Source organism: Podarcis gaigeae, assembly GCF_964106915.1.
Source record: "Podarcis gaigeae genome assembly, chromosome: 1".
Lineage (NCBI taxonomy): Eukaryota > Metazoa > Chordata > Lepidosauria > Squamata > Lacertidae > Podarcis > Podarcis gaigeae.
Window position 1 is genome coordinate 67,674,730 of NC_139678.1, and position 20,796 is coordinate 67,695,525.

At 41.2% G+C, this 20,796-nt stretch overlaps 2 protein-coding genes across 8 annotated transcripts in view; both read right to left on the reverse strand.

Annotated features, from left to right (window-relative positions):
• The window catches only part of PARVA (parvin alpha), a 71,168-nt gene extending 63,095 nt beyond the window's left edge, over nt 1-8,073 (reverse strand). Inside the window, exon 1 of the mRNA XM_083725762.1 lies at nt 7,686-8,073. Within this exon, the coding sequence (XP_083581888.1) occupies nt 7,686-7,821 (136 nt within the window). The 5' untranslated portion in view covers nt 7,822-8,073. The remainder of the gene's footprint in view (nt 1-7,685) is intronic.
• Nucleotides 8,074-10,884: 2,811 nt separating this feature from the next.
• The window catches only part of MICAL2 (microtubule associated monooxygenase, calponin and LIM domain containing 2), a 144,641-nt gene continuing 134,729 nt past the window's right edge, over nt 10,885-20,796 (reverse strand). For all 7 annotated transcript variants that reach the window (XM_083724321.1, XM_083724320.1, XM_083724319.1 and 4 more), the window contains 5 exons: nt 20,523-20,615; nt 19,428-19,521; nt 16,676-16,775; nt 14,885-14,954; nt 10,885-13,184 (listed from right to left, as the gene is read on the reverse strand). In XM_083724321.1, coding sequence (XP_083580447.1) covers nt 14,918-14,954; nt 16,676-16,775; nt 19,428-19,521; nt 20,523-20,615 — 324 coding nt within the window. In that variant the 3' untranslated portion in view covers nt 10,885-13,184; nt 14,885-14,917. The remainder of the gene's footprint in view (nt 13,185-14,884; nt 14,955-16,675; nt 16,776-19,427; nt 19,522-20,522; nt 20,616-20,796) is intronic.

Consider the following 20,796-nt stretch of genomic DNA (forward strand, 5'->3'; position numbering starts at 1 on the left):
CAGTATGTTCTGTGCCATTATATTCTGGTTTTAAATCAATGACCGTGAAAGAAGACAAAATCATTTCTACATTTACCAAAAAAAACAAACCCCCATACCTTCTCACACAAGGCAGCTTGCCCATTTAATTCATGACTAATTTAGTAAGCTCCATTCCAAGGAATTTACTTACGCTAATCCTAAAGCCTCTTATGCAGATTTATGGAAAATATGAACAGAATGGCTCAAGCAACTGTCTCCCACAAATAAGTCTTAGTGAAACCTCAAGAGGGATTAAACAGGTCCTCATTCAAAAATGGATCAGCCAATGCCAAAGAATGAAAATCAAAAGCCAGCAGAATTACACATACAGCTATTTTTAAAAATCACATTCTGTCTGAAAAGGCAGCTCATGCATCTCACCAGCGTCTTAATCATGAGACAGCTCTATCTGTATCTGTCAAATTCAATTTGTCCTCCTTTCAAATGAAACCTATACCTGTGCCTTGCAAGTATAATTCAATCGCCAGTGTTGGCAGGAAAGGCAAGGACAAAGAGAGAAGTTTCTTAGGATGCTATTTAGGGCACTTGGAAGGAAGGTGGGATTTCACGGGCATTTTCCTACAACCTTTAGAAAACTGTGTTTAATATTCAGTGGAGGTAGGTAAAGGTAAAGGGACCCCTGACCATTAGGTCCAGTCGTGAATGACTCTGGGGTTGTGGCGCTCATCTCGCTTTATTGGCCAAGAGAGCTGGCATACAGCTTCCGGGTCATGTGGCCAGCATGACTAAGCCGCTTCTGGCCAACCAGAGCAGTGCACGGAAACGCCGTTTACCTTCCCGTCGGAGCGGTACCTATTTATCTACTTGAACTCTGACGTGCTTTCGAATTGTTAGGTTGGCAGGAACAGGGACCGAGCAACGGGAGCTCACCCCATGGTGGGGATTTGAATCGGTAAGTCCTAGGCTCTGTGGTTTAACCCACAGCGCCACCTGTGTCCCTATTCAGTGGAGAGTCATATGGAATCAGACCTTCTGACAGATTGCAGTGAGCACCATATGTATAGATATTCATAGAATATCATTTTACAATGACCAGACCGAAAGGAGAATGTGGGAATCCACCTTTAGTCCACTCTCTCCAGACATCTTCACATTCAGAACAAAAGAGTTTGACACCTCCTTGGAATGGGAAATTAGAAATTTGTAGAGTCTAGTGATAGGAACACAGATTTAACACTACCCTCTCCCTCACTAGGGCCAGTTAGGGTTGCTAAGGCAGCAACACTCCCCCACCATCATATATTATGGGCTGTATCCAATGTTCTCTGTCTGCTACGGCAAGAGCCCACACGCAAGTGGATGCCAGAATCTAAAGGTTGCGCAACAAAAGGAATCCAATGCAACAGTTGCCCTAGTGGATATTTTTTCCACAACAGCTGATTGTTGTTATACAATCTGTTGTACAACAATATTTGCTAATGTAGTTGGGTTTTTCCTTGCGCCAGTGCAACAAGTATACTGCTACAGTATGTGACTTTAATTTAGTGCTACCTTGGATACAACCCAGTATTTAAAAAAAATAAAAAATCAGGCCATTTAAAGAGAGAGAGAGAGAGAGGTAGCTATATGAGGGGAGGAAAGAAAACATTCCTCATGATTGCCTCCAAATGACAAAAAAAGTAGCAGATGTGAAAATGTAAGCTTCATTTCTGCCAAATACACAATGCAAGTCAAATTCTACTACTGTCATTTATATTGAATACTGTTTAAATAATTCAAGGATCCATTACCTGAAATGGTCTGGTTTCTGCAAGTGCTTAAAGTACTATTACCCTTGATAAGTTGCCAGAGCAAACAGTAAGCAAGCATAAGCTACTAATTCCACCCTTCCCCTTCAAAAAAAGTGCCACCCATTGTTGCAATGTTAAGAAAATAAGAGACCCAAGTTATTCTGCCTTCTGAATATTCGGTATTTTTCATAACCTACAGACCAGATCCTATCAAGCAACCCCAGGCTTACGTCTTGGATAGGTCAAAATGCAAGCTTTTTCAACTGCAGCAGCAAGACAACAACAAGGCCAAAGATAGAGAAAAAGAATGTTACAAAGCTGGAGCAAGATTAGTTTTTCTTGCACCATCAAAACCAAATAAGCCAAAGAGAAGAGTGGGCAAATTACTTCAATTGAAGTCATATCAATTGGGAAGCTGACTCAGACCATACACTGTACCATAATTGCCCTCCATCAAATTCATGGGCCCAAACTGTCTGTTTTCCATCTGCTCCTACACCAATTTAAGCAATTTTGAACTTTGCTCTCCCTTGGTGAATGTATCACAGATTTATTAGAATGTCAGGGTCCAATTGTTAAGATTCTCTAAGGCAGGTTATTACAAGGTGCGGATTTTTGATGTCCGTCAGTCAAGCCCAGGAAAACTGAAGGAGCACAATCAATGCAGCTTTACTCACCCTGGAAACCCATAATATAAGATAATGAAATACGCCAAGAAAAGGGGGAAAGGAGGGTGTTTATTCACTCTTACCATTACCTCAAAGACTTCTCTGCTAATGGTTCTAGCACCAAAAAGAGGTTGTTAGACTACTGTATTTCTAGCTGCCAGAAACCATCACTGCTAATATCATGGGCTTTATAATTTTATGCCCTCTTGATGCATGAATGGAGCCTGTGTTAATCTAATGTCGTGAATGAGTTACTATGCCTTTTCATACGCATTAGTCTACTCACATAGTAACTCCATTACCTAAGTTCACTGATACCTTTATTACAAAATTACCCAGAGATGACCAGTGGAGTTTGGCCTATATTTACATGCATATTACACATACATACTCAGGGGATCTGATACTGTGCTTAGTCTGCTGCCATTGTTTTTTGACAGATGACTGGTTGATAGCACAGGCCAACTTTGAGACTATACAATATAGACAGCACTTTTGGAAAAACAAATAAAACAAAAGCCAACAACTTATTTTGCTGACAAATAATCTTGGGTGCTAAATATTGAACCTGAATGTCTTCGCAGCCACTGAAACCACCTTTTATGTGAAACCCTGTCCGTTGTACACTGTGACTCATTGTCACGCAGTGCAAGAAAGGCCTGTCCAGAAGCAGTTGGATTGGGAGGAGGGAAAATGTGTCACACAACATGGCAGACAAAGCTAGTGCATTAGTGCAACTTACAACCTTCGAGCTGAGCCATTTTCGAGAGCTGAAAAGTATTATTTGTGTTGGATACATTTCTAAATGAAGGCCAATATATATGTGTTAAAGCAAACAGGAAAACACTTATTCAATAACAATGAAAACTAATTACAGGTAAGATCTGTATTGATTGATGTGATGCATGTGATCTAACTGCCATTTTTAAGTAATTCAATTAATTCAATTGCACAGGTTTCTGGGGCATGTTCTAGGGTGTGTACACAAGTTTATTCAGAGTACTAGCCAGGTGTGTTAAGCCACAGTTACTTGTTTTAGCGAGGACATTTCCTTAAAACTTCAATACTCCCTTTTAAACCTCTTGCCACCAATATCTCTTTTCCTTGCTTTTCTTCATAACCCTCTTTAATTGTTTAACTCCAATTGTTCAGTCCAGCTCTTAACACCTCATTTCCCCTAAATATTCCAAAATGGGTTACTTCACTTGCTTAGTGTAGGGCCAACCCCCAGCCAGTTACCTCTAGCAACATTACAACAGTTTACAAGAAATCATGCAACATGTCTGGATAAAATATAAAGACTTATTGGAGAATAAGACCCCAAGGTGGTTGTCACCAATGGAGGCTAAGGCCCGGAAAAGACTCAATATGGAGGCCAAATGGCCGAAATATTGGGAAATAATAGAAAAAGATGGAGATAATTGGAGGTTGCAGAGTTTGGAGAAACTAAAAGATAAAGTGCGAGATTGGTTACATTATGCTCAGATCAAAGAGGTTTTTAAGATGGATAAAAAGATAGGATTCCAGGTGGAAAAATCAAAGTTGGAAACGGAATTGTTAGAACCTAAGACTAAGGTACTTTCAAGAATGTATAATTTGCTGCTAAAATGGAATACACAAGATGAAACGGTTAAATCGGCTATGATAAAATGGGCACAGGACATTGGGTACAATATCATGTTTGCTGACTGGGAAAGGTTATGGACCACCGGGTTGAAATTCACGGCATGTAATGCCTTGAAAGAAAATATTATGAAAATGATATATAGGTGGTACATGACCCCAGTCAAGCTTGCAAAAATATACCATTTGTCTGATAATAAATGTTGGAAATGTAAAGAAACTGAAGGAACGTTCTTTCACCTCTGGTGGACCTGCCCTAGAGTTAAGGCTTTCTGGGAAATGATATATAATGAGTTGAAAAAGGTATTTAAGTATACCTTCCCTAAGAAACCAGAGGCCTTCCTTTTGGGCATTGTCGGCCAGAGGGTGTTAAAGAAGGATCGGACATTTTTAATGTATGCAACAACAGCAGCAAGGATACTTATCGCCAAGCACTGGAAAATCCAAGATTTGCCCACACTGGAAGAATGGCAGATGCCACTGATAGACTATATGGAATTAGCAGAAATGACTGGCAGAATCCGAGACCTGGGAGAAGAGGCTGTGGAGGAGGACTGGAAGAAATTTAAGGACTATTTACAAAAATACTGTAAATTGTATGAGTGTTAAGAAAGATGTAAGATTATTAATAATATGGCACCATTAAGATAGTTAAAAGGAGTATGAAGATAAATGAAAATATAAGAAAAGACAAATTTTGGATAAATATTATGCTAAAATTAAGCTTTTAAGGTTTGGGTAAAACTATCTAAAATTAGGGACACAATATTGGAAATTATAATATAAGAATTGAAACAAGGTGATAAATTGCTGGGTAAAGTTCGAAAACTTAGAACGCAGGAACGAGAGATGTGAGGAAGTCCAAAGAAGTGAAGAAAATGTGGATATTGAAAAAATTATATGTTATTTTGTTTGTTTGTTTTTTGTTGTATTGAGAAAACCTTGAATAAAAAAATTTAAAAAAATTATAATACAAGAAATCATGCAACAATTATAAAACCCCACACCGTTCATCTGTATCAACTATTTAACAATACTCATTCCAAAATACACGTTTGAAATACAATCAGTTCATTTTGCCACATATGAACCAATACTGAACCCTAGTACATGCAAAACACTCCCCTGCAGTTGCATATTGTAGAGAGATTGCTTGCGGTGAGCAACCTATTTTTCAGGGAACCTTGTGCTAATACTAACCTTCCCATTAACGGGTTTTTGAAAAGTTTCTAAGGAACCCATAGCTTTCTTAAAGCAGTTTGAAATAAAAGAAACAAATAACAACTACAGTTCAATTATACACATTCAAGTATTTACAAAGTATAAACGCTATCATAATGATCTAAAAAGCATCTAAATATCAAACCTGTTAAGAAGTGCATTTGCTAGTAGATTACTATTCTTTTGAGACGTCTTTACAATAATTTGGGAAAAACGGCATACAAACTTGATGATGCCTCCTATAATTAAATCGCAACTGATTTAAGTCCAACAAAGTATGTTACAATCCAGTTTTGTATTTTTCTCAAACCAGAGAATTTGATGACGGAATTCTAAACTGGGTGGATGGGAGGTTGCCTGCTTTTGATGGGGTTACACTCTCTCCGAAGAAGGAGCAGGTATGTAGCTTGGGGGCACTCCTTTGCTGTCGCTTGAGGCTCAGGTGGCCTCAGTGGTGCAAAGTGCCTTCCATCAGCTTCACCTGCTGGCCCAGCTTACCCCTCTCTGGACAGGGATAGGCTAACTACTGTTTTTTATGCTCTGGTAATTTCTGGGTTAGATCATCACAGTATGTTATATGTAGGGCTTCCTCTGAAGACTGTTTGGAAACATCAGATGGTAAAGAATTTGGTGGGCAGTTGCTCACCGAGGTAAGATGGTTTAAGCATCTTACACCAATCCTGGCCCAACTTGTGCTAATTGCCAATTAGTTTCTGGGCCAAATTCAAAGTGCTGGTTTTGACTTATAAAACTTTAAGCAGCTCAGGACCACAATACCTGAAAATCCACCTCTCTCCATATGAACCTATCTGGAACCTGAGTTCATCACTTGTGGCCCTTCTTCGTGTGCCTCCTCCACAAGAGTTCCGGGGGGTAGCAACACAATAACATGTCTTTTCTGTGGTGGCTCTCCTTTTGTGGAATGCTCTCCCCAGCAAGATTCTGCTGGCGCCTTCATTATGCACCTTTAGGCACCAGGCAGAAATGTTTCTCTTCAACCTGGCTTTTAGCTGACTAACATCCTATAGCCTTTTAAATGTGTTTGGGGGTTGTTTTGTTTTTTTCTTGTTTTTGTTATGTATTTTGTGTTTTTATCTTGCATTTTTATGCTGAGAAGTGCCCTGAGATCGATGGGTGAAGGCTGGTGTGCAAATGTAATAAATAATAGGAGCAACAACCAGAAGGACCCCCCTAAAAAAAAAAATTGTTCCTGGTGGAAATGTTCTCCTGCCCATTTCATTGGGTTCAAGGGACTAAGTTGTGTCTAATTATGCACAGGTCAGGTTTTCATGCGACAGCATTCAATTAACACTACTGCAGAGCTTACACAGGGAACTTGTGCAGCAGGAAGTAGTGAAGGGGTAGATGCAGGAACCAAAAATATAGCATCCCACAGCCATGGGAGGGGCACTGTGCCTCCGGTCCCAAGGCAGAGGGTCTTGAAATTGAAGCTTGCCCATTCTTCCCTTCAGAAGCATGCCCTGCATACTGTATGGAGTTGTGTGCTGCCTCTGTGTGTAGTTTTTTTTTGGGGGGGGTATTAAGAGGGCTTACAGCTCCTCTTAGGTGAACCTTGGCTATAAATAAATGAACAAGCTTAAGATGTGCCTCCTTCAGGTGTGAGCACCTATCCAGAGAACTACTTGTATCTCAGAACTTGACAACAAAGCACTGTATGTGCGTACCAGAAAGTGTGCCTAATTCATACTACACTTTCTCCAGCTCTAGCTCCTTATACAGACACAGCAGCCTCCCTGCGCTCCCAGCGAGAGCGGTGTGTGCCCCGCTGTTGCCAGGAGCGCCTCCCTCCCCTCTTCACTTTAGGCAACTTGTAAAGATACTGAAAGCCTCGAATTCCCACTCTGAGAAGAAACTCCTTCCCAGCAGGCAGCGCAGCGCACAATAAGGCCTCAGAGCTCCAAGGCGTGCGAAAACAAGGCTCTGACTGGGAACCTCGCCAGCCCGCGCTGCTGACCCTGCGGGGTCTGCGAAGCCCCAGCTAGGAGCCCGTCGAGGGAGGCGGAGAGGCCGAAAACTGGCTGGGGAGGGCGGGGGGAGACTTCTCAACTGTGGGAGGACAACTTCCTGACAGAAACAAGGCTAGATAAACAGCTGAAGGAGCCCAACCCGGCAGCGGCTGCTCCAGGCTACATTTTTCAAGCATGACGCTTTCCCCGAGGCGGCACACCCAGCCCAGCCACCCCCGTCCCTCCTTAGCCCGGCTCGGGTGCTTCTGGCTGAGGGCAAGCGTGGGGAGCCTTTGACTTTTTCCTTCTCCCTCCCCCCCTCTCTCCTCCATGCCCCTCCCTCTGCCTCATTAAAGGCGCCGCGCAGAAAAAAAGTGGGAAACCTTTGGCACACCAGCGCACACACTTCTCTCTCTGTCCCCCCCCCCCCTTACCTTCTTTCGCTTTTTTCCTCCTGGCCAAAGTGCCTCCGAGCTTGCCCAAAAAGGAGTCGTCTTTCTTCCGGGATGGGGGCGACTTGGGAGTGGGCGACTTGGGGGACGAGGGCGATTTCTGAGGGGAGGTGGCCATGGCGGAGGTGCTGCTGGGGGTCCCAGGGAAAGCGCGCCGGAGCCTCGCCGAGGAGGAGGAGAGTCCCCGCTGGAGTCGCTCACAAGCGGCTGGTCCCTATTCCCAACGGAAGCGGAATTATTCCAAACATTTGAGGCTGTTCTTGCTCTCTCTTTCTCCCTCCCTCCTTCCTTCCTTCTTCCCTCCCTCTCTGCCTCTCTCCCTCCCGCGCGCACCCAGAGAAGGGTTTTCTCTGCCTCGCTCGCTCCTACCCACATGGGCTCAGAGCAGCGACTCGGCAGATAGGACTCAGCAGGCCAACGCCGCCCCACCTCAGGCCTTACAATACTGTAATAACCTCTCCGGGACACAAGTTGCTCCTTCCATTAGTCTCGCACCTCACGCAAAACGTGGAAATAGGAGCCGTGCGCCTTTGGCATCCTAAGCAGGGTTACACTGCGAAACAGCCCCCCCCCCCGCCTCCTCTCGCGTTCTTATAATAGGGATTCTCGATTAATGGAAGGGTCTTGTATTCCAGGATTGAAGCCCCAATATTTCCTAGGGTGTAAAGGGCAGACCCTCCAAGTGTCCCTGTATTCCAGGGAAGTCCCTGATTTAGAGACGCCGTCTAGGTTTCTGATTTGATCCCGGAATGTTCCACTTTTCCTTAGGATTTCCCTATTTTCATTGGAGAAATGTTGAAGGGTGTGGAGTTATCCGACCCCTGAGAAGTCTGAAGGAAATCCTGTATAGGGAATGTTTTTTGAAATGTTTTATTATGTTTTTATATATGCCCAGAATGCTGGGGTAACCTAATAAGATGTGTGGGGTCTAAATAGTAATATTGTCATTATGGAGTGGGACGTCCCTATTTTCATTGGATAAATGTTGGAGGGTGTGAAAGGGATGGTTTTGGTCTGGACCTTCAAGTAAACAGGCATAGGAAGAGAGGCTTGGAGTGTAAACACAGTGGTAGCTTGGGTTAAGTACTTAATTCATTCCAGAGGTCCGTTCTTAACCTGAAACTGTTCTTAACCTGAAGCACCACTTTAGCTAATGGGGCCTCCAGCTGCTGCTGCGCCGCCAGAGCACAATTTCTGTTCTCATCCTGAAGCAAAGATCTTAACCCGAGGTACTATTTCTGGGTTAGCGGAGTCTGTAACCTGAAGCGTATGTAACCCGAGGTACCACTGTATATAGAATTAAAGGGATTCTAATGCAAAAGTCCTTCAACCTCATCAGAGCCAAGATCCCTTCTACCACAGTATTTCCTCAGCTTTCAGTCATGATATTTATGTGATTTTATTGTTTTATTGTGCATAGCAAAATCCTTGTTCTCCTTTGCTCTGCTTGAGCTGCTTTTCTGCAGTTGTCCTTGCAGATGGGTGCTTCCAGACTGGGCCTTATATCGCCTAAAAGTCAAGCAGATCACATTTTCTGTGTGCGCATTTGGCATACCATTCCTCCTGCCCCAATGGCTAATCATTGCTATTCTACTGGTGTCCACACCAATGGGCAGAAGTTTTTGGAATGTATCTGTAAATTGTATTCCCTGTCCTCCTTATGTACTGGTGGAGGGCAAATCCATTTCAGTTTGTTGTTGTTTTTTGATATGGCATCTTGCACAAGGTAGCCAGGCAGAGGGCCTTCTAGATTTTTGATATTGGTCACTGGGCTTGGTAATTAATAACATTCCCATAACTTCCCTTAAACCACACTGTAAACTGTGGTTTTGTGAAGGTGAAAATTCTGAATTAGAAGTCCTTGTGGAAACATATTCCCAGGATACCTTGGAAAAAAAAGTCTCAGTGACCTGGTTTAAATATATAGGGTGCTATCCAACTAACTAATCAGGACAAGGATTTCTGCTTGCACAGCAGAACTCCCCCCCCCCCTCCGCCTCTACCCTCCCATAAGTATTCTGGGAGTTTCCAGAATATATATATGCAGACCAGTAATATTTAGAATGATGTCAGAAGAGTGTTATCACATGTGATTCTTGACAGGAGTATATATAGAAAACGTTTAATGGGACTTGAAGAACTAATTAGCTGTAATTCTTCAAAAAAAGTTTCATACATTTTGTTTTACAGTAAACAAAAATTACATTTCAGATTGTAGTGCTTCATGCCTCAATAATAGTACAAAGTAGAACAACAGATCCCTGATGGATATAGAAGGTCCATTTACAGGACTGGGACATGGACAGTGTGTTTAAAACATAATTATTCATCATATCTGAACATCAGAATGGCTAAATAGGCACACTAGGTGAGACAAAATTCCTTTTACTTCCAACCTTGTGGTTCTCATTAAAATGTTCACCTCATAATTACTCAAATTGCTTTCTTTCTATGATGAGTCCTGAAAACTTTGAACACACTGATTGGTCTGGATGTCACTATTAGACAAACAGCATCTACACAGGTTGAGCATACAAATCTTGCTAATTGGAGGGCTTTGTAATTTTTGCACAGGTATAATAAACCCAAATTCCAGGCTGAGGAGAGTATTTCCATTTGGGAGCTACATTACAAAATATTCTGAATTTGTTAACTCTGGGACTAACTAAATTATAGAAATGTTTGTGGGCCCTGACATTTAAAAGAAAAACCGTTGGAAAACAATCTGGAGTAGAGAAGTTTCACGCTGCTTCTATCTAAATTACTTTCTAATGTCAATTTTCCTCAGGGTTGGTTCCCAATGTTTGCTCTTTTAGGGGCAAAAGTGGAGTGAGATTATGAAATTGAATTTGAGAAGCAGTAGGCAGGGAAATGATGACTGTGTCATTGAACCTGCTCCAATTCTCCCACCCCATATTTGGGCTCTGTTTCAGGTTTAACTCCTCCAGTAAAAAAGGGTTTTGAGAAAACAAACCAGGTGTGTGAAACAACTCAGTAGTTCTGGTGTTCATGTGCATGTGTTTTTGTTTTTTAATTTAGGAGCCAGGCCTTTGTGCAACTGAACAGTCACAGGTAATTCCAATAAATATTTGCAATAATTCAACATTCTATGACAGAAAAGTTTATGGTTCAGAAGCTTTAAGCAGTTTTGTTTAAAAATGAATCTGGGTTGTACTTATAGCATTGTGCCATGTCACCAGTAAGTTTTTTAATAATCCAAATAAGACATTTAAGTACATTTGAACACTAAACAGAGAGTAGCTTATATTTCAATGATGATGTGCAATTCACAGTACACATACATTATCAAGTGCAAATGAGAAATTCAGATACTGTACATCTCTCTTAAAAAAAGGAACTGGTATCGTTCTGCCTTATACAGTAAAAGCGGCTTTGACAAAACATTATTCATGATTTGAATTTCAGTTACTGACCAAAGCAGAAGAGTAAACCCCAAACATAATATGTTTACAAGTTACAATTTTATGTAAACACCACACAATGCAATAAATACATAAATACTGAAGAGACCCCATCCTTTTTTCCTACCACCTTCTAAGACATTTCTATATTCTGTATTTTTCGTAATAGTTCTCCTCTTTCTATCATCTCCTCTTGCAGCTGTGAGAAGAATAAAAGCTTTCACTTTAGAAGAAAAGGCAGTTCTAACATTGCATGTGAACTCAAAAGACTGTCCTTGGTTCTAGTGAAAAATAAATCTGGATCAAACCATGGTTTGATACTCTGGTTTGTTAACTATATTTGGTTATGACAAATCACAGTTCCCTGAGTTCATATGTAATGGGAAACCACAGTTTGTTCTAAAGTAAAGTAAATGTTAATTCTTGCCCTTTTGCGCTGAAGGGAGAGTGCTTATGGCAGGGCTCACACCATGGGCCTTAAATAAGCTATATTTTATAAAATTAAGTTATGCATTGTAACAGAATCCATTTTATTCTTTACCCTTTCAACCAGGTTCTGGAGTTTCACTCCCTTCACACTTTTATGTGTATGCTGTGTGTAAACTATTGTACAGCCAAATGCAGCAGTAGCATTTAAGCACCTCTTACATAGCTAAGTCATAGTTTAGTCTTTCCAGTTAGAATTTTAAAAAAAATTCAGAAATAATCCCTGAGTTCTGGACATCTTTGTGTTAAGGCCCATACTGAATTTTCCTACAAGTTTTAAAAATCAGGTATGACAAACAGTATTCAAATAAAGCGATAAACGTAATGCGAGGCATCGTTTTTTCCAGCTGGGCTACAATCCTCTGAACAGTTCAGTGTGCAGAACCTTCCATTGATTTTACTGGGGATTTGTCAAAGCATTCATTTGGAATATATCATCTGTACATTTATCTTGAGCGGCAACAAAAACAACCCCCCCCCTTTTCTAGTGAATACAGTCATTACAAGAAGGTGACTCATCTTTGTGTTGAGATTGTGTCCTGCGTATTTCACTTTTACACAAAACTAAAGATCACAAAGTGGTACAATTCATGGTGTGAAAGCACTATGTAAAATCCACTGCAATATGGTATATTTCTGCCAGTGTATTCCATCACCATCTTTGGTTAGAAGCTGTAGAAGTTTCACTTGATCCCTCTACATTTTGTTTGGGATGATCCCTTTGATAACTCAGCAGCACAAATTGCAAATATTTGCCAGGGTGCAGTATTAAATCTTATTTAGTAGACACAGTCCCTTCAATTCTGTACACACATATTGTGAATTGTATTGCTTAAAAAATGCACTAACACTTTTTCTGCTGCTTACAATGTACACATATAATCTGTAATTTAAAGAATATCTTCTTCCACTACAAGAAATGCTGCTTAATGTTAATGTGTTGCTATACGGGTGATGCTTGTTTTAAAAATTGTAACACTTTGCTTTGTGACATATTCATAAAGTAAAGCATGCAGAAGGAACAATCACAAATACAAACAGGCGAATGAAAAATAATACAATCTTGGTTTTGCTTTCAACTAAATCAATACTATAGTTCCATGACTTTCAAGAGCACTCAGAATTTAAATTCCAGAAAGTGAAAAACAAACCCTTTGAGCATCTGCAATGGATGCATATCAGACAAGACAGGCATAGAACTCATTTATTTGTTTTGCATATGTTGATGTGAATGAAGAGCTATTTTTAGGACATGTAAGAAGAACACCATTCTTCTCATGGCGGTCATAGCATGCAGGGCTTTCCTCTTCAACAACATTTTAAACATGATCTTGCAGTCCTGGTGGTCACTATGCTGCAAAGGAAAATATTTGCCTGATGCCAGTGTGTACAACATTCAGAATTTGTATTCCCTTTCTAAAACTCCCCAAGTACTGCTTTTCATCTTTTTCTTCCACTGGTCACAGCTCCTAAATCCATCTCTGTCAGGTGGGGTGTGGCTGCAGCTGGATGCTTGCATAGGCTGGCAAGGTGGACGATGAATTTGGCCACTCCCAGCATTCTGTCCTGGAACCTTAGGGTGAAGAATATGTAATAAATCAGTAGGTAAATAAAGAAAAATCACCTGAGGCAATTGCTTCATTTTGCTAAAGGTGGCCCTGCTGGGATTCAAATAGCAGCATTCAACATACCGTACTCAAGGCCTTGGTCAGGAGATGTGTTTTTTATTTTATTTTATGTTAATCTTTTCTATTCAGAGTCTCCAATGATATATCACAAACTGCTTTAGGGAGTTGCTTTGGACTCAAAAGAAATTTTCTATGTATGTGGTGGTGGAATGCGTCCAGCTAATTTTACAGTTCTTTGAAGCTGGCAAGAACATATGTCAGTCTGTTAAGAATAAATAAAATTTTAACTACGGGGAATGAATCTTATATTCATTTATAACTCCAGCTTCATATTGTATATGCAAATTAGCATTCAAATCCCCAAAACCTTGCACATAATGTAATGTGAGAATGATCAAATGGGGCCTTTCCTCCAGTGCACAGATCACTGGGTATCTGAAATTCAGTTCTTCTGAGTAGAAATTTCAGATATATTCAGCCTTTTGTAGTCTATCCCCTTTTTAGTAAACAAAACAACTTAAGTATTGAAAGCTTCGTCTTTTGGTTATTCAGAAGAAATCATAATTGACACAGAAACCTTGAATTATGGCTGTGTACACAACATACATTTTAAAGCCCTCTCTCCCAGATTCTTGGGAGCTATAGTTTGTTAAGTGTGCTGGCGGTTTCTTCACTGTGAGAAATGGAGTCAGAGGGAACCAGGCAGAGGGCCCGTGCTCCCATCAGTTGTCAAGGAGATGAACAAGTATACAACTTTTAGAAGACATTTGAAGGCAGCCCTGTATAGGGAAGTTTTAAATGTTTAATGTTTGCTTATGTTGTCATATCTGCTCAGTGGCTGAGGCAACCCAGTCAGATGGGCAGGATCCAAATACAGTGGTACCTCTGGTTACGAACTTAATTCATTCCAGAGGTCTGTTCTTAACCTGAAACCGTTCTTAACCTGAGGTACCACTTTAACTAATGGGGTCTCCTGTGGCCACACTATTTCTGTTCTCATCCTGAGGTAAAGTTCTTAACCTGAGGTACTACTTCCGGGTTAGCGGAGTCTGTACCCCGAAGTGTTTGTAACCTGAGGTGTTTGTAACCCGAGGTTCCACTGTAGTAAAATTCATCATCATCATCTCCTCTGTGAGAGTTCTTAGGTGTGTGGATGTGTTTTAAATGTATGGGGTGTGCGCAGAGTTTGATTCTGCAGCATTCATTTAAGATTGTGCCTGTAAATCAGAGGTGACTGTATCCTCCAAACCTTTATTGGACTTATTTGGTGGCAGAAGAGACCCTCCTTTCTGTTGGTCGCTTGCCCTTCTCTGCTCTTAAATCCATCCGCTTATTTTATTTATTATTTTTCAAATCATAGTTCAGTAGTTGCACTCTTGTAGTCTGTTTATTTTTCAGCAGGATCCAAATACAACTTTCAAACTGCTTTCTAAATTTTGGGGAATTTAGAAAAAGAAATCCCCTTCCTGGGCTTCAACAGTGAGAAATAAATAAAATAACTCTGGCTATCATAGGGATGGCATGTCTCTCTAACATGCCCAAGCATTCTTAAGGGACATGTGCATCTAAAAATCAATTGACTCAGTAGGCAAGAATACCTTGCCACTTTCTCTTGCAATGCAGTTAGCTTCAGTACTTTGCTTACCATCAAGGTCATTTCTCCCTCTCTCTTCTCCAGTTAGTTCTGATGATCCTCGAATTCCAGCTCTTTGGCTCTGGGCACGAGAATAACAGAGGCTCAGCTATGACAACCAATCAGTCTTTAACATTAATATTATCGAACAGGTGGCATCAAAGCATTTGCCCTTTTCAGCAAGATTAAGAGCTGGGCAAACTAGGTCCATGTGGTCAAGTGCCTTCCATTCTCTTCTGAATCACTACCACCACCAAAATATAAATATCAGACCAATGGCAGGAAAGGTAACAATCTACAACTGAAAGTAAAAGGCTGCTCCACACGTTATGTAGGGGAGCACAGGAAATCACCCTACTCTGAGTCAGGCCAATTGATCTATCCAGCTCAGTATTGTCGGGACTGACCGGAGGTGGCTTTCCAGGGTTTTAGGCAGGAGACATTCCCATCCCTACCTGGAAATGCCAAAGATTGAATCAGTGACCATTCGCATGCAAAGCAGCTGAGCAAAGGCCCTTCCCTAGGGTCAGTGCAATGCAGTGTTTGAAGTAGTTAATCAGCCCAGAAGCTTACTGATTAACTTTGGGCCAGTCTCCACCTCTCAGCCTAATTGTGGGATTGTTGTGAAGAGAAAATGAGATGGTCCTATATATCCTGAAAGAAGGGTGGGATAAAAATGTAAAATAAATATGTACAAATGTATTGTCCACTGTTCTAGGGAGAGGTTTGTGTCATTGTCCCACCACCAGGGAGAGGACATTGGGTGCTGACGCAAGCTAGGGCCTTCCCTGTGGTGGCACCCGGAATTCAAATGCCTTTTTCCAAGAGGTGTGCATGGCACCAAAACTTATTAGAATTGCAGCTCCAGTATAGGAGCCACCTATTTTGCTCAGGCATGTATGCATGGCCATAGTCAGGGGGTCAGCTGCCCCCTCCTAAATCAAGTAAATAAATAAAAAATCTTAACTAAAAGTAAAAATTGTAGAAAGATTTTTGACAGGTGTTTCTGAGCACTTGGGGTCAAAATAAGGTAATTTAAAACAACTCTTGTTGAAACATTTCATTCCAAATCTGCTAGACAGAGCCAGACAGAGGATAATGACAGGTGAATGTCCTCCCCCCCCCCCCCCAACTTAAATCCTAGCTAGGTTAAATATAGTTAATATTTAATGGTTATAATTGAATTTACTGCTGATTATCTCTTGTTGCTGTTGGCTGTTTTATTAGATGCTTATTTCTTTTACTATATTTTATTTTGGGTTGTTTTAATATCGTTGTTACCCGCCCTGAGTATCCTATGAAGCGTGGGATATAAAGAAATGGTTACTGAGCAGTGAAATGGTTTCCCCCATGCTCAAAATGATACATCTGCACATCCTCAAGTTGTGACAAATTGTGCGCAGGTGGGAGTCTTTTTCCTCCAAGGTGGTTATCTGGCACTTTTACCAATTTCCAGAGGATGAAGTGCCTAAAGGCCCATAAGGATTCATCACAGGAAAACATATTCTCCATTGCTAACAGTTCTTTAGCTCAACAGTAAATATATGTTTAAAACCAATGGTAGCTTTTGCGCTCATTTATTGTAAAACACTTCCACCTGCAAATGCCAATAATGTAAGAAGGAGCAGTACTCTATCTCTGTACTTTAATGGCGATATGCTATGCAAGGCGTAATGCAGCAATTTAGTTCAATAATGGGCATCTGCATGCATCAGGAAGAAAATCCTCTGCCTCGAACAAGCGAATATTCTCCCCATCTCTGATATTTTCGCCACTAATGGCAAACAGTGAGTTCTTACTTACATGATCAGCAGTTCAGATTCATAGCGCATTAATTTATTCTTCTCCAATACCAGCTCAAACCATTCATGTAACAGCTGAGTTTCATCTTGTGTGCTTGAATCTGTTTAAGATATTAAAAAAATAAATTTGCAATATCTGGTTTTCCTCCCCGTGATAACACTGCCATGTCCCCCCAAAAAACATATTCTGCAGAGACCGATTTTTTTAAAAAATCAAATGGATTACACAAGCACCAAACATTTTAATGAAAAATTGCTAAACTGTCAGCTAAAATATGTAACCAAAAAATGGTTAATGCAGTAGTGAGTAGTCTTGGAGCAGTTGGTACGATAGCACTTCTGAAGTTCAGTGGGCATGGACCTAAACCACTGCCCAGATGTTTGGAAAGCAAACAGAATAATGATAAATAAATAAAAATGAAACAAGCTTAGGTACAGATCACCCTCAACCTGGTCTGTTTTCCAGTAAGAGTCCCCATTAGTCATAGGACTGAGATTATTTCTGATTCTTCTAATGCATGAATTGTTGCTGCCCTAATTGTGTGATCCTCAAAGCTTCATTTTGCTCATCAGCCTTTGGAGCACTTTGTTTCACCCCGACACATGTTCTCTCCTTATTCAGTCCAGTAGCTAATGAATAAACTCCCACCAACAAAAGAGCCTTTCATTCCACACTCTCGCAATTATTAGAGGGGAGATGCATTAATGTCACGGAAGACTAGTGTTTGCAGGCCTGTCTCTAAATTCAGTTATTCAGAACCTTTTGCAGCTCGATAGTATTGCTTAACTGTGATGATTTTCTAATTACCGTAATAATGCCTATTAAATCGCCTGAACTCCATAAGCACAGCCCTGCTTAAATACAGCTTAACCTAATAAGGGCTGGTCATTCATTAAGCAATAATGCACATTATTTTTAAAAGAGTGAGTGAATGGCAATGTAACAGCTGGAACTGCCCATTTGACAACATAAATATAAATAAGCAACCCCACAAAATTAATAGGGTTCCTGAGTGGTTTGCAGAACCTATGAAAAAATTGTGCACGGGAGACTTACAGATGAGGAATAATCACAAACTCTGGCCAAAAACAGCTCCCTCTGTAGTTGTCTACCAATCAATATAAATAGGAGGGGGACCAACCTTAATAAAAGGAATTAAATTACCACGGATCGGGAAGGCAAACGGGAGCTTCAGTTTCTCCAGACACACCAAGTAGGTGAGAGCGTGACACTTCTGAAGCCCCAGTGGACATTGAGATATTTAATGCTGATTTGAATGTGATGCTATCCGCATGCAGTTACTCCATCCCTTGCCATGTGGCCCCTCTGTGTGGCAAGCAGTTTCTTTTTTCCCCTGTCCACACACACCGGTCATGGCTGGTGCCCATTGGGGCTGGTAGGGCAGAAGGCAGGAAGCTCAGCAGTAGGGGAGCAAGACCCAGTGAAGGACAGAGTTCACCCTCTTCCCTGCTGAGTACTACAAGGGCAATACTGAAATACAGGAGGATGAGGATGACAGCCAGTGTGACTCAACTGGCTGTAAAATCCAGGCAAGTGGATCCAGGCTGAGGTTAGTGGGGTAGTGGCCCATTTGCCCTAGTGAACACACACACAAAGCGCATGGTGGACCAGGAGTCTTCAGATGCCAGGGGTGCCATCTTGATTAAAATATTGGGGAGGGGGCAGGTAAGTCCCACCGTGCATAATCGATCACATGATGTGCACGCACAGCATTTGAATGGCAATTCCCTGTCAAACATTTTATTGGGTAGTTTCCAAAGGGACCTCAGCCTCTAGAAGTTGGCTCATGTGTCAGGTGCCAATAGACCAGTGCTCTGTTTTTCTGTTGTCATTGTGTTCAAGGAGTACAGTGGTACCTTGCAAGACGAAATTAATTAGTTCTGCGAGTTTTTTCGTCTTGCAAAGCACGGATTCCCTGGGTATTAACGGTTTTAAGAAAAAGGAAACAAACTCGCAAGACGTTTTCGTCTTGCAAAGCAAGCCCATAGGGAAATTCGTCTTGCGAAGCACTCAAAAAACGAAAAACTCTTTTGTCTTGCGGGTTTTTTGTCTTACGAGGCATTCGTCTTGCGAGGTACCACTGTACTTGTTGCCATTGGTTCTCAGGCAAATACAGAAAAAGCAGGGTGGTAGGGAATGGGGGGGGGATTGCTCCCTTTAGTGTTATTTTGACGACCAGCACAACACAAACGTTAACAATGGAACAACAAGGGTCTGCCTGAACAATAACAAGACAACAAGCAAGCAGAAGCAGTAGAAGAAGAAGGAAAAAAATGAAGATTCTGTTTCCAGGATTAAATAAAGCACTGTAACCAAAACCTGTGCTCTTACACATTTGTTATCATAGATAATGCATGAGTTTTATACTAAGGGCTAACTCACAAAAGAAAAGCTGAGCTGAGCAAACTGAAATCAAAGAAATTGTCTGAGGATCTCCCTCTTGTGGCCAGGCTGCTCTTGAATGTTAAACATTTTACCTCACTGCAGGCTGAAAATTCAACTCTGTGATCAGGGTCAGCTTGCAGTCACATGCATCAGACTATAGCTTCCAGGGAAATGTTTTAACAATAGTTTCCTCAACCCCAGCTCCATACTTTGCCCATCAGATCTATACCAGAAGTTGCAAACTGAATAGAAAGCTAAATTCCACTGAATTTTCAAAACCAGATGTACAATCACCAAGAAAGCTAGCATATTCTTCAGATATCCTCAGGTTTCCTGCTCTGTTTACCTGATTCTCCTCGTAGTTCCCTCTCGAGCTGAACACCATACACCTCCAGAGCTCGCTGCTTCTCCTCCACTTCTTCCAGTAGTCGCTGGATAGCCTGGACAGATTCATACATATGTTTCAAGCAACAAATTTGCCAAACGAGTACTTAGGAATATATGAAGCTACCATATTGGTCTGTCTGAGTCAGTGTTTTCTACTCTGGGCATATGAAAGTCACAGGCAGGGACTAACTGTCCCATCCAATAAATGGTAAACTGGAAATATTGGGGGCTTTGCTTTGGAGCTTCAGCATTATTATTATTTATTAAATTTGTATACTGCCCTTCATCTGGTGATCACAGGATAGTTCACAACATACAGTATCCAACACATGTCGGTCACTGAGCTCTAGGCATCACTGCCATTTCCCCAACATCATCTTAATCACCTAACAAAAATTCCTTTTAAATAAAGCAAGTGAATTTATCTGAATGGCTCTGGCATATTTGATGCCAGGGAGAAAAAGGAATGGCAGGAAAGGATTTGGGATCTTATAAATTCACCTGCATTGTCCCAGACTGGCAGCATTACCAGATTCCACCCTGCATAAGAGTTTTTGGGGTACTATATATGTAGCTATGATGGTAAACTTATACTCAGTCTGGGAAATACAACATGCTCATCCGCCACACCAGCTCAAGAGAGACAGGGGCTGCATATTAGAAAATCACAGTTTCCAATAAAAGAATATGTGGCTGTAACCACCATGAGTTATACGGGTGAAAACAAGGAACATAGATGACTGTATGGAGGCACAAAAAGGGGAATGGGAGTCAGAGAGGACTGTGGGCTGTGTATCTGCCTCAGACAGTGGTATTTTGGTTTCTCCCACAAGGTCTTAAATTCACCAACCAGCTACCACGAAATGCATTTGGTTTGGCTGCCAGTTTTATGCAGTGCTTCTTTTTTGTAAAATAAAAATGAGGTGCCAGTACTCATATGTTGATTCAAATGCCACAGGTGCCAAAACAAAATGAGTGCAATGAGCAGTAAATACACTATACCAGTGAGTACCATGACAAAAAAATGGTTCTATCGAAAGGAACTCCTAATGACCTGTGCTTTATGGAGCCTCTTTAGTTCCTCTTGTTTAACCAGTTGCTTTGTTTCCTTTTCCAACTTTCTGTTTCTTCTCAGAGTTCTTTTTGTCTACAAAAAAGAGAGAGGTAATCAATACTTTGTACTTAGCCACAGCTTTTCATAGACTTTTCTTTTAATGTGGATGTTAAGTAGTTTTTGACTGTGTTGGCCAGGCACATTCTGAGCCATTTGTCCTCATCAATAGGGACCTTGCTGCAATCTTAGCTAGGCATTAGCATTTTCTGTCAAT